Source organism: Manis javanica, chromosome 7 (assembly GCF_040802235.1).
Source record: "Manis javanica isolate MJ-LG chromosome 7, MJ_LKY, whole genome shotgun sequence".
Classification (NCBI taxonomy): domain Eukaryota; kingdom Metazoa; phylum Chordata; class Mammalia; order Pholidota; family Manidae; genus Manis; species Manis javanica.
The window spans coordinates 9,337,699-9,351,127 of NC_133162.1; the positions used below are offsets into that span (position 1 = coordinate 9,337,699).

At 37.6% G+C, this 13,429-nt stretch overlaps 1 protein-coding gene across 12 annotated transcripts in view; it reads left to right on the forward strand.

The window, feature by feature from the left end:
- Positions 1–11,044, forward strand: part of ATE1 (arginyltransferase 1) — a 145,482-nt gene extending 134,438 nt beyond the window's left edge. For 11 of the 12 annotated variants that reach the window (XM_073240296.1, XM_037011139.2, XM_037011138.2 and 8 more), the window contains one exon: positions 7,677–11,044. In XM_073240296.1, the coding sequence (XP_073096397.1) occupies positions 7,677–7,855 (179 nt within the window). In that variant the 3' untranslated portion in view covers positions 7,856–11,044. Of the gene's footprint in view, positions 1–6,812; positions 7,652–7,676 lie in introns of those variants that run through there. The other variant, XM_073240295.1, reaches the window with a different exon arrangement.
- The last annotated feature ends 2,385 nt before the right edge of the window (positions 11,045–13,429 follow it).

The window sequence follows — 13,429 nt, forward strand, 5'->3', positions numbered from 1 at the left end:
ATCTACAGTTACATGAGGAACATTATGTTTACTATACTCCCCCCATCACCAAGTCCCCCCAACAAACCCTATTACAGTCACTGTCCATCAGCATAGTAAGATGCTATAGAATCACTACTTGTCTTCTCTGTGTTGCACAGCCCTCCCCATGCCCCCCCTACACTATACATGCTAATTGTAATGCCCCCTTTCTTTTTCCGCACCCTTATCCCTCCTTTCCCACCCATCCTCCCCAGTCCCTTTCCCTTTGGTAACTGTTAGTCCATTCTTGGGTTCTGTCTTTCTGCTGCTGTTTTGTTCCTTCAGTTTTTCTTTGTTCTTATACTCCACAGATGAGTGAAATCATTTGGTACTTGTCTTTCTCCGCCTGGCTTATTTCACTGAGCATAGTACCCTCTAGCTCCATCCATGTTGTTGCAAATGGTAGGATTTGTTTTCTTTTTATGGCTGAATAATATTCCATTGTGTATATGCACCACATCTTCTTTATCCATTCATCTACTGATGGACACTTAGGTTGCTTCCATTTCTTGACTATTGTAAATAATGCTGTGATAAACATCTTTTTCAAACTGGGCTGCTGTATTCTTAAGGTAAATTCCTAGAAGTGGAATTCCTGGGTCAAATGGTATTTCTATTTTGAGCTCTTTGAGGAACCTCCATACTGCTTTCCACAATGGTTGAACTAATTTACATTCCCACCAGCAGTGTAGGAGGGTTCCCCTTTCTCCACAACCTCACCAACATTTGTTGTTGTTTGTGTTTTGGATGGTTGCGATCCTTACTGGTGTGAGGTGATATCTCATTGTGGTTTTAATTTGCATTTCTCTGATGACAAGCGATGTGGAGCATCTTTTCATGTTTCTGTTGCCCATCTGAATTTCTTCTTTGGAGAACTGTCTGTTCAGCTCCTCTGCCCATTTTTTAATTGAATTATTTGCTTTTTGTTTGTTGAGGTGCATGAGCTCTTTATATATTTTGAATATCAACCCTTTATCAGGTATGTCATTTATGAATATATTCTCCCATACTGTAGGGTGTCTGTTTGTTCTGATGGTGTCGTTTGCTGTACAGAAGCTTTTTGGCTTGATAAAGTCCCACTTGTTCATTTTTGCTTTTGTTTCCCTTGCCCGGGGAGATATGTTCATGAAGTCACTAATGTTTATGTCCAAGAGATTTTTGCCTATGTTTTTTTCTAAGAGTTTTATGGTTTCATGACTTACATTCAGGTCTTTGATCCATTTCGAATTTACTTCTGTGTATGGTGTTAGACAGTGATCCAGTTTCATTCTCTTACATGTAGCTGTCCAGTTTTGCCAACACCAGCTGTTGAAGAGGCTGTCATTTCCCCATTGTATGTCCATAGCTCCTTTATCATATATTAATTGACCATCTATCTTTGGGTTAATGTCTGGAGTCTCTATTCTGTTCCACTGGTCTGTGGCTCTGTTCTTGTGCCAGTACCAAACTGTCTTGATTACTGTGGCTTTGTAGTATAGCTTGAAGTTGGGGAGTGAGATCCCCCCCCCCCCACTTTATTCTTCCTTCTCAGGATTGCTTTGGCTCTTCAGGGTCTTTGGTGTTTCCATATAAATTTGTTCCAGTTTGTTGAAGAATGCCATTGGTATTTTGATAGTGATAGCATTGAATCTGTAGATTACTTTAGGCAGAATGGCCATTTTGACAATATTAATTCTTCCTAGCCCAGAGCATGAGATGAGTTTCCATTTGTTAGTGTCCCCTTTAATTTCTCTTAAGAGTGTCTTGTAGTTTTCAGGGTATAGGTCTTTCACTTCCTTGGTTAGGTTTATTCCTAGGTATTTTATTCTTTTTGATGCAGTTGTGAATGGAATTGTTTTCTTCATTTCTCTTTCTGCTAGTTCATTGTTAGTGTATAGGAAAGCCACAGATTTCTGTGTATTTATTTTGAATCCTGCAACTTTGCTGAATTCTGATATTCTAGTAGTTTTGGAGTGGAGTCTTTAGGGTTTTTTAGGTACAATATCATGTCATCTGCAAATGGTGACAGTTTGACTTCTTCTTTACCAATCTGGATTCCTTGTATTTCTTTGTTTTATCTAATTGCCATGGCTAGGACCTCCAGTACTATGTTGAATAGCAGTGGGGAGAGTGGACATCCCTGTCTTGTTCCCGTGTATTCCCTTTTTGTAAAGTACTGGCATTTGTAGGTGTTTGGCATCTTTGGGTAGGCAGAATTCCAAGTTCACATTCCAAGTTTGAGTTACAATTTAGGTTTTCCTAGGTGGGGAAAGACACTTAAGTACTGTTTTCTATTTATGTGATGTTTCAGTGCCTTTTTTTTAATGGTCAAGTGTTTTAATGGGAGAATTAAAGAATTGGGAGCAATTGATGAAACTAATTTATATTTCCATAAATTGATAAAAAGTTTCAATTAAATCTCAGCATAATCTGGTGAAGTGGTGATAGAATCATTATCACAGCAGTTGGAATATAAACTATGATGGCCGTAACATTTCCAAAGTATTTGAACACTAAGACCTGGCGTATGTGCATCTCCACATGACTTGGATACATTAACATTGAAGAGAATAAGGAAAAAATTTTATTTTTGTGATTACGTATGATGTTAAAAAGTCACTTTCTTGTTGATGTCTACTTTATATTATGCATTTGGCTACTTTGATCCAGAACAAATCCCTCAACAAGTATTTGGAGTTAAAAAAAAAACTATTGGACTTGATCGATTTTTATGCTGTAAGGCTCTCTAAAAATGCTGTAAACTAGTTAGAAGTTCTATGAAAATTAGATGTATATGTTAAACAGATTTGGTGACATCACAAGCAGTTTGGAATTCAGTGGTTGAAACTTGTATGTTGTAATGTTTTCCAAAAATCTGATAAAGCTTTTCCTGTTATCTTGACAGAAATGAAGTATGTATTTTGATAAACAATACAAAATTCCTAGGAGGAATACACTATAAAATAGTCAATATAAACTATACATAATGGTGGTCCTTTTTCCTAATCTTCTATTTTTATTTTTATATGTCATGATAGAAAAGAATAAAAATAAGAGAGTGCCATTTCGTTCTAGGTAAAATAAGATGATGGCATATACTTGCTAGAGTGTTCCATTCTTTCAAATCTAAAAATATATCATATAATATTTTAGAATAAGGGTTTAAACTGTTATACATCATTGTATATACTTAAATACAGACATATTTTTAAATTCCTATTTTAAAAACCCAAATTTTTGGTTTTTGTGTGCCAGTGTTCTTGCTTCTCATTTGCTGTTCTCACTGATCATTACTAGTTTTCTATTTGTATTAGACTCTGAACATACTTGAGTCTTTTTCCTGTTGGTATCTTGTACAGCCAGGTGATTGGAGATGGTTGTCTGTGTTGCAATTTGCATACATTAAATGCCCAAAAACAACAACATGAACCAGGTTTCTGCCTTTTCTAATACTTGCCAGTTACTGTGGTAAGGGATGTGGTAACCTAGCAAAATGTTAAATATTTTAATGTTTTAAAGTATGTGGATTTTTTACTATAGTTGAATAAAGTAATTTGTAAGAAACAACACATATTTCAAGTAGGTACGTCCAGCTAGGAATACCAAAACCCTTTCTGGTTGTTTACAACAGAGAACATTTAATGCAGGGAATTGGTGATCAGGCAGTGGTTTTGCCAAGAGCCAGGCAAAGAGAGGTGGCTCGGATTAGCAACAGCAGGAAGCCACTGCTGTGCTGGGGCGGAAGAGAATGGGGGCCCCAGAGCCAGGGCGACCAGTAGAAGCTGGAACTTTGACAGCTTCAGGAGCAGCTGGATCTGCTTCCAAAGAGCAAAGCCAAGGAAGAGAGGAGAAATTTTGGGAGAAACAACCTAATTACCCCAAGTTAAACCTCCTCCAGCGCAGCAGAGTGTGAGAAGGTGGGGCAGGGTGCTGGAGGGCAGGAAGGCACTGGGGGTGAAAGAGCAGTGTTGAGGAGATCCCTTTCTGTCTGTTTCCTTCTTCTCCTTCATCTTTCCTGAATATTCCTGGATTGAGTGAAAGTCCCAAACTACACTGGCTTTCAGTTCTATGGCTGTGAGCACCCTCTGGCTGGCATCCTTGGAGTTCCCTTTCTCCTCATCCCTCTATCTTCCCAGGCTGGATGCTGAACACACAAATGTCGTCTTGTCTGACGGTGTCACCTCTTTCTGGTAATAGTACGCAGTTAGCTTGCAGATTTCTAAACAGGCCTATAATGCTCTATGTTCTGAAATGCTGTCACCCACTCTCTGTAATATGATTGAGGTCAGCTAGCCTATCAGACGAATCCATAAAATGGGATCTTTCTTTCTCTTTTACACCCTAGAAGAAGAGTGTTAGCTTCTGTCTCTTCTGAAATTGATCTTGGATGATTTACCCTGATTATTAGTGAATATCCAATAGAGGAAACAACATCAGTAGAGGAAGAATAAACATTTAATGTTTGTTGCTTTAATTACAAAATAAAAAGGAATGCAATCCAACTGAACTATTCAGAAAAAGAGCCTTGTATGAAATAGCTATCAATAAAATGTTAATTGTGAATCTGTTATGAGAAGTTATGACTTCTGTGATTTGACTTTGAGAAAGTTTGTATCTGAAAGACTGTGAGAAATCTGTGACAATCTTTTTGATTTGTAGAGAAGGAAACTAGCATTACCACTCTTCATTTTCAGAAGATCCAAATTTAGCAAAGAAGTAAAATACCTAAATCAACCTGAAAAGCAATTTTTAAATTATAAAACCCTTAATGCTAATTATAGAAAATCCAAAAAATGATGAGTGTGTGTGTGTGTGTGCACTTGTGCACATGCATGCATTCCACAATGTGAGCATCTCCTGTAATGCTATCCCCAGAGATAGATTTGTACTTTGAGCAAATATCGTTGGTGCACCTACTGTGTGTCAGGCATTGTACTAGACACTCGGAATAGTAGTGGGCAAAACAGTCAATGAGTTTCCATTTTATTTTTATTCTCATAGTACTTTTCTAGTGGAAAGGGAAACGGGCAATGAATAAATGCATGTCAGGTGGGATTAAGTGCTATGAAGGAAGAGGAAACAAGAACAGTGGCAGGGTTACTACTGTATATAGGAAAGGGAAGAGCCTCTGAGAAGCTGACATTTATAATGACCTGATGAAGCAAGAGGGCACACTGTGTGGCACTCTGGGGGAAAGGAGGGATAGTTGTAGGCAAAAGGGAATAGTTAGCGGTAAGTACTCTTAACAGGTTGATTATATTTGTCCAGATTTTTTTTCTATGCATATATATATGAGGCTTTTAATAAAAACTGTTTATTCTGTACCTAATTTTTTCACTTAATCATCTTCCTTTATTTTTTAATAGCTATATAACATTTAATTACATGGATGCACCTTAACATATTTAACCAGTTCTCCATTGATTGACATTTTGCTTCTTCCAGTTTTTCAGTATTACGGACTATAGCTGTTGACATCTTTAAACATACAGACGCCGGTGTGTGTGTTTTCTAAACAGTGGTTCTCAGCCCACTTTAAAAGGCTTAAAATACTGATGCTCAGATTCTGTTCAGACCAGTTTTTAAATCAGCATCTCTGGGGCTAGGACACCCAGGCTTTGGTGTCTTTTAAAAGCTCCTCAAATGCAAATTAAAACCACAATGAGATATCACCTCACACCAGTAAGGATGGCTACCATCCAAAAGACAAACAACAACAACAAATGTTGGTGAGGTTGTGGAGAAAGGGGGACCCTCCTACACTGCTGGTGGGAATGTAGATTGGTTCAACCATTGTGGAAAGCAGTATGGAGGTTCCTCAAAAAGCTCAAAATAGAAATACCATTTGACCCAGGAATCCCACTTCTAGAAATTTACCCTCAGAATGCAGCACTCCAGTTTGAAAAAGACAGAAGCACCCCTATGTTTATCGCAGCACTATTTACAGTAGTCAGGCAATGGATGTAACCCAAGTGTCCATCAGTAGATGAATGGATAAAGAAGAGGCAGTACATATACACAATGGAATATTATTCAGCCATAAAAAGAAAACAAATCCTACCATTTGCAACAACATGAATGGAGCTAGAGGGTACTATGCTCAGTGAGATAAGCCAGGTGAAGAAAGACAAGTACCAAATGATTTCACTCATCTGTGGAGTATAAGAACAAAGAAAAACTGAAGGAACAAAACAGCAGCAGAATCACAGAACCCAAGAATGGACTAACAGTTACCAAAGTGAAAGGGACTGGGCAGGAGGGGTGGGAAGGGAGGGAGAAGGGAGGGGAGTAAAAAGGGAGCCTTATGATTAGCATGTACAATGTGGGGGGTGTACGGGGCGGGCTGTGCAACACAGAGAAGACAAGTAGTGATTTTACAGCATCTCACTACGCTGATGGACAGTGACTGTGAAGGGGTATGTGGGGGGGGACTTGGTGATGGGGGAGTGTAGTAAACATGTTCTTCATGTAATTGTAGATTAATGATACCAAAAAAACACACATTTTTAAAAATTGTGAAAATGTAGTTAAGTAGGTAAATTAAGTCATTGGCTGAAAATAAATTTTTAAAAGAAAAAAAAAAGCTCCTCAGATGATTTCACTGTGTGGTCAGGTAGAGAACCGCACTGAGTGGTGATTCTTGTGGCCTTGCTGCTTCAGGGATGAAAGACATTGTCCATTTTAGGAGATACTGTTTGATCATCATTCTCTGAATTAGTTAGAATTAGGAGCAACAGCCAATAATGGGAACCTAAAGGAAGTTGGCTTCACCAAAATAGGTTTGTTTTTTTTTTCTGTAAAATTCTGTACAGAAGAAGACCAGGGCTGGATGGCAGTTTTGTTCCACAGAGTCCTCAGGTACCCAGCTTCCTTCTTGTTTTTTGTCTTTGCTGAACTTAGGAAAAGCTTTTAACCTCAAGCTCTGAGATAGAGGTTAGCACTCCTGCCCTGACGCCTGAGTTCCAGGCACCAGAATGAAGGGAGGTTGAGAAATGAAAGAGGCAAAGGGCACCAGGCAGTTCTCCTTTTTTCAGGCTTCCTGGAAACCACCATAAACACTTGTACTTGTGTCCTCTTGGTCGGAATTTGGTCACAAGGCCGCACACAACTGCAGGGAAGTCTGGAAACACGTTCCTCTGGGTGACCAGTGTGTCCATGCTGAAAACCTCGTAAAAGGAGAACTGAGAGTGGCAGCCACTAGCCGTCTCTGCCGTGCCCTGTGTGACAGCTCAGGGCTCACCCTCCTGCCCGCAGAGCATGAGGCCCCTCTGCCCTGCGCTGGGCAGCTCGAGTCAGCAGAGGTGAATGGCAGCATGTTGTCTTTGGGAGAGGCAAGCTCCACTTAAGTCAGACTCAGGAAAGGTGCTAGAGATGTAAACTTTGTCATTATGAGAAGATAATAAAGGTGGGGAGGGCCAGGCTTTTAAAACTGCACGCAGTTCTTGGGTATTTTTGCTCTCAGCTGGGGACATTCACTGCCTTTCAGCAGAGCTCTTCAGAGTTACTGATTAACACACTCATGTTAGTCTTAACGCTTCACACCCTCATTTGAATGTACTGCTCATAGAGGACATCTTAATACATAATTTTTGTATTTCAAATAAAGTGATTTTTGAATTAGGAGATGAAAAGTAGTTTGATATGTGACCTTTTTTAATCAGTACTTCTTGTTGCAGTGGATGAAGGTCGCAGTAAGGAACCTGACCGGTTGCAGGTGTTCCATAAGAAAGCCATCGTGCCTTACGGTGTTTACAAGACACAGCAGAAGGACCCCAGCGAGGAGGCCACCGTGCTGCAGTACGCGAGCCTGGTGGGGCAGGCGTGCTCCGAGCGGATGCTGCTATTCAGAAACTGAAGGGGCGCGGGCCGCCGCGCTGCCCACCCCTCCTGTGCTGTGCTGACCGGAAGGGCCACGGCGCTTCATTACCCGGGGAATTCCATGCCGTCCACAAATTAGACTGCTTTATTTTTACTATTGTATGGCTTTTCTGAAATGTTTTGTGGCAATGTATTTGTAAAGATTTTAAAACTATGTTATGACCTAGCCTCATAATTGGGATTTATCATTTGGAAGCTTGTTTTATGAATAAGATGGTAAACTTCTCTTGTTAATATTTTGGGAAGTTAAATTTTTAAGTGAATCTTAAGTGATTTACATCAAAGTTTTGCTTTTCTGTTAGAGAAATTAAAACAGACTCTTTTCCTCTGATCCATTTTAAACATTAGTTTATGCTAAAAAACTTTCCGTGCGGGGAAGCAGGTGGGCAGCTTGTTTCATCACTTAGAAAATGTCTTCTCAAGAGAACAAAACTGCTTTTACTCACTGTTCAATATTAAATTACTGCTGAATATTATGTAGTTTAATAGGAGATTCAAAAAAAGAAAATACAAACATTAAAAAAGGATGTTATGGTAACATTGGAGGTCTGTTTAACCGGGATAGTCCTATCCATGGCTGTCATCTTGGGGTGATTATTTTTCCTAGAAAAATTACTACAAATGCTTCCCTTTACTCTCAAAAGTATCCCACTTTGTACAATAAAATATATGATTACCCTAGTTATATATTTGCTCTATTTCTAAAAATCTGAGGAGATTTTTTAAAAAAATGTTAGTTCCTTCCTTGACCTAAGCCCCACCAAATGTAAATGCACACCAATTTTTCATTCCACAGTTGGTTATTGATTAAAAGTTAGTAACATCTGACTATTTTTAAAGCTATGCTACAAATCATATCTAATGAAATAGGAATCAGTTCAACTTCTTTTCAAGGGCAAGAGGTGAAACGATCCATTTCCTGCCCTTTGGTTTGGGAGTCAGGAGATGCTAGGTTTAGTCATTTGAAGTGGAAGCCAGCTCCTTCTTTCCCTGTCTCTTGCTTTTGTTTGTTCCCTCACCTGTCCAGCAGATGTCCCACGGTCAAGGTGGCAGGCACTGTTCTGGGAGGAGGAGAAGCGACATGGCTGTTGGTAGTTGCGGTTGAGAGCGTTGGGGACAGTGTGCAGGACAGAGGAGGATGTGCTTTCTCAGCGGGTCCCCATCTGCTGCTGCCAGCTACTTGGCTACTGAGTCCTCTGCAGTCCCCATTTTGCCCTTTTATCAGTTTTCCATTGGTTGATGTTTTTAAAAACCATAGTATAAAACAGTAACTTGAATCCCACTACTGATTTTAAACTTTTCTCCTAAATGCACTGAAAATAGATAAAACATTAGAAAATAACTTCAACTAGCTAGAATACAAGGAATAATTTTAAAATATCAGATGTCTAGAAATTCAATATCCAAATAAACAGTGTATTTATTCATTCAGAGGGTGTGTGTGTGTGTGTGTGTGTGTGTGTGTGTGTGTGTGTGACACCTGCCATGTGCTGGCACTTTGCCTGAGGATAGAGTAGTGAGCAAAACCATTTTCTCCAATCACCTGGAGAAATTGCATTCTTCTGTAATTTTGTCTTTCAAAATAGTCTCCCATGAACATTTTGATAGACTTTTATTTGGACTCTCCCTCAGAATCTATAGAAATTTTTTTTCTTTGTCTCTCTAAATGGAGGTAGTGTAATTATTTTATGATTACAAAAATGATAAGCAATTAAAACTTAAAAGTATAAATAAGAAAGCAAAGACGATTTGAAATCCTACCATACCAGAGAAAGAATTGTTATATATAAATATATATGCGCACATGTATATAATTTTGATATAAATAGAATTATATGTCCTACATACTGTTTTGTTTCCTCATCCCGAAGTTATGGACATACCTGAGTTTCAAAAACAATTTCAAAATCTCAGTCAGGTAGAGTCCGTATTTGATACCCTTGGCACTGAATGCCTGTGTTGGTATTGGCTGCATTATCCCCTTTTTCATCTTAGTGATTAGCATGTAGAATGGTATTCAGAAAGATCACAAGATGAAGAGAAACTTTAATCTTAAATCTTACCACATCTCTGTTTTCTTCCTGCAGAATTAAGTTTAGGGCTCCTTCAGAAGAAGACGAACAGTTACCCCTATCTGGGAACCATGGGGCTGGCTCTGAGGGTGGCATTCTGGGTTGGCTTCAGTGACTCTCCAGAGACATCTGGGCATGAAGAGTCTTTTGCCTGGTTGCTATATTCGTGCACTGTTCATTCAGGAATAGTCACCATGTAGAGCCTAATGGGCAGAGTGTCTCAAAAGGGACTTCTTTGTTTTTCTTGAGCCCTAGCTGAGTGAATATTGACTGTGGGCTAGAAAAGGACAGTTAAGGAAAATGACCCAGCTTTGTCAGTTACAAGCAGTCTGTCTGAGAAGTCTGATTTTGTGTTAGGGCTTTCATCTAAAGAAAGACACATGAGAACCTTTCAGAGACAGTTTATATCTTTTCAAGCCTGGAAGCTGTGCATTTGCAGTCCTAGTGTTGTAGTCCTCTGATTTCAGGTGAATTCACACCTACCTTCCTGTCTAGGGAGAAAAAAATGTAATATGTAATAGTCCCCATGCTATCATCTTTATTTAAATTATTTCAGTCCTGTGAGATTTTTGTTATCTTTTTTTTAAATGTAATCTGAGCACTTTTTTCTAAAAGATAGAGGATATTATCAGATAAATATATTATTTGATCAAAATTATTTAGGTAAGAAATTATTACTGTTTATGTTTGCTTTCAAATGACTTGTCCTTTTTATTCATTTTGCAAAATATCACGTGTGTGCTTAATACACTGGAATCTTAAGTAAATGAACATTTTTGGATTTCTGAACAGTATATGGTTTGATTTTATATGCCTTATATTTCAGGGTGAATAAAGATGAGAAAGAATATAATGACCTGTTACCTGAAATGTATCTGTTGTTACTAACTTTAAAAAAACAAAGGAAATGAAACAGGAATAATTGGGAAATAGTAGAAATTATTCAAATGTGTATTCTTTTCCAAAAGAAAACCAATGATTGTAAGGCAAAACAAGTTTGATTGCATGTGATATTTTTTTGTTCTTGTATATGCTTTTGAACAGTCCATTTGATAAAACTTGAATGGAAAAAAAATAAAGCTGTTTCTATCGCATTGGCTCTTGCCGGTCAATATTTGAAAGACGTGTTTTCATCATTTAAGTTCCTTAGTATGTTTTACCTGTAGTGAATATGCAAGAAACAGCTAAAACATTGGCTGTATGAATCATAATACTTTATTTTCAGTTATTGGAATACCAGATCATTTGGTTACCTAGAACAAAGCATGATGGATTCCTTTCTCAGGAATAAATAGAAGTAAAATAAATCTCACTTTAGGTCTGGATTTTCATCAGATAAAGAAAAAGGCATTCTTTTACCCAGAGGGATTTGAAATAAAGTTTTAGTAAGCTTGAGTCTCATTCTCTTTAAAAGCTTAGTTTATCAAGAAATTTTCATAAATATCTCATAAGGTGTGCTTAAATCATTCATAATAGCCCACAGTGTATTTATGGGCTACATTTAAAAGTGTTTTGTCTTTTTACAGTAAAGAGGATCCTGGTAGGTTTATGATTAAATGAATCCTAGTTTCCAAGGGATTTAAATATTAGTTATAATTCCCACTGATATTTTTTCCAAAATGGAAATAGCTTTCTTGTTTTTCTTCTTTGAAGTAGGCAGTGTTCACCAGAGAACATAAACAATATAATAAAGTATGCCAACGAAAATGAAAATCACTTGTATACCCATCACTACTACTTCATGTTTTGAGGTATATCCTTTTATACTTTTTCTATATAGATAGATGTTTTATTTTCAAATAAAAATGGAGTCATGCCATGTATACAGTTCCATAATTTTCTCTTTAACATATTTGAACATCTTAATATGAACATGAAAATGAATATAATCATAGTGGCTGCTTAATATTTTACTGTGTCTGTTATCTTTTGAGTAGGGTCTTGAAAGACTTTAACCCCTCCTTATTGGTAATAGAAGTTGTAATTGTCTGGCATTAATAGTTTCCATCAGTTCTTTGTAACACTTGGTAACATTGTTCTTATTTCCTCATCTTCCATATTCCTTTCACTGGACAATAGTAATTTTTGTCCTTGAAGTTTCAGAAAATGTGTGGCATTATTTATATTGAAGTTGGTTCGTATATACTATATTGGTTTCAGGTGTATAGCATAGTGATTTGACAGTTTTATTCGTTACAAAATGCTTACTCCAATAAGTGTAGTTACCATCTGTCATCATATGCAGATACTACAATATTATTGACTATATTCCCTATGCTGTACATTTCATCCTTGTGACTTATTTTATAATTGAAGTTTGTACCTCTTTATCCCTTTCACCTATTTCTCCCATCCTTCCACACTCTCCCCTTCAGTAACCACTAGTTCTCTATGAGTCTGTTTCTGTTTTATATTTTCATGTTCCACATATAAATGAAATCACGCAATATTTGTCTTTCTCTGTCTGACCTTTCCATTAGCATACTACCTTGTGGGTCCTTTCATGTTAATGTGAATATCAAGGTTTCATTCTTTCTTCATGGCTGAATAATATTTTATTGTATGTATGTACCACATCTTCTTTATCCATTCATCTTTCAATGGACCCTTAGGTTGCTTCCGTATCTTGGCTGTTGTGAATAATGCTGCAATAAACATAGGAGTGCATATACTTTTCAAATCAGTGATTTTGTTTTCCTGGGGTAAATCCCCAGGAATGGAATTGCTAGGTTGTCTGATATTTCTATTTTTTATTTTTCAAGGAAACTTCATACAGTTTTCCATAGTGGTTGCACCACTTTACATTCCCATCAACAGTGCCTGAAGATTCTCTGTTCTCTACATCCTCACCAACACTTGTCATTCTTGTCCTTTTTTGATACTAGCTGTTCTGACTTGTGTGAGGTGATAACTCCTTGTGGTTTTTAATTTGCATTTTCATGATCGTTAGTGATGCTGAGCATCTTTTCATGAGTCTGTTGGCCATCTGTGTTCTTTGGAAAAATGTATTATCAGTTCCTCTGCCCATTGTTTTCACTGGATTATTTCGTTTTTTGGTGTTGTGTTTTAAGAGTGCTTTAATATTTTGCATGTTAATCCCTTACCAGGTATCTCATTTGCAAATACCTTCTCCCATTCAGTAGGTTGTCTTTTTGATTTGTTAATGGTTCCTTTGCTGTGCAGAAGCTTTTTAGTTTGATGTAGTCCTAGTTGTTTAATTTTGCTTTTGTTTCCCTTGCCTAGGAAGACATATCCAGAAAAAAATTGCTAATGTCAAAATTCAAGTTTACTGCCTATGTTTTCTTCTAAGAGTTTTATGGCTTCAGGTCTTATATCTAGGTCATTAAAACATTTTTGGCTTATTTTTGTGCAAGGTATCCAGTGACGATTGATAGGGACAAACAGTGATGTAATTTCATACTTTTTCACGTAGCTTTCCAGTTTTCCCAGAACCATTCATTGAACAGACTGTATCTCAT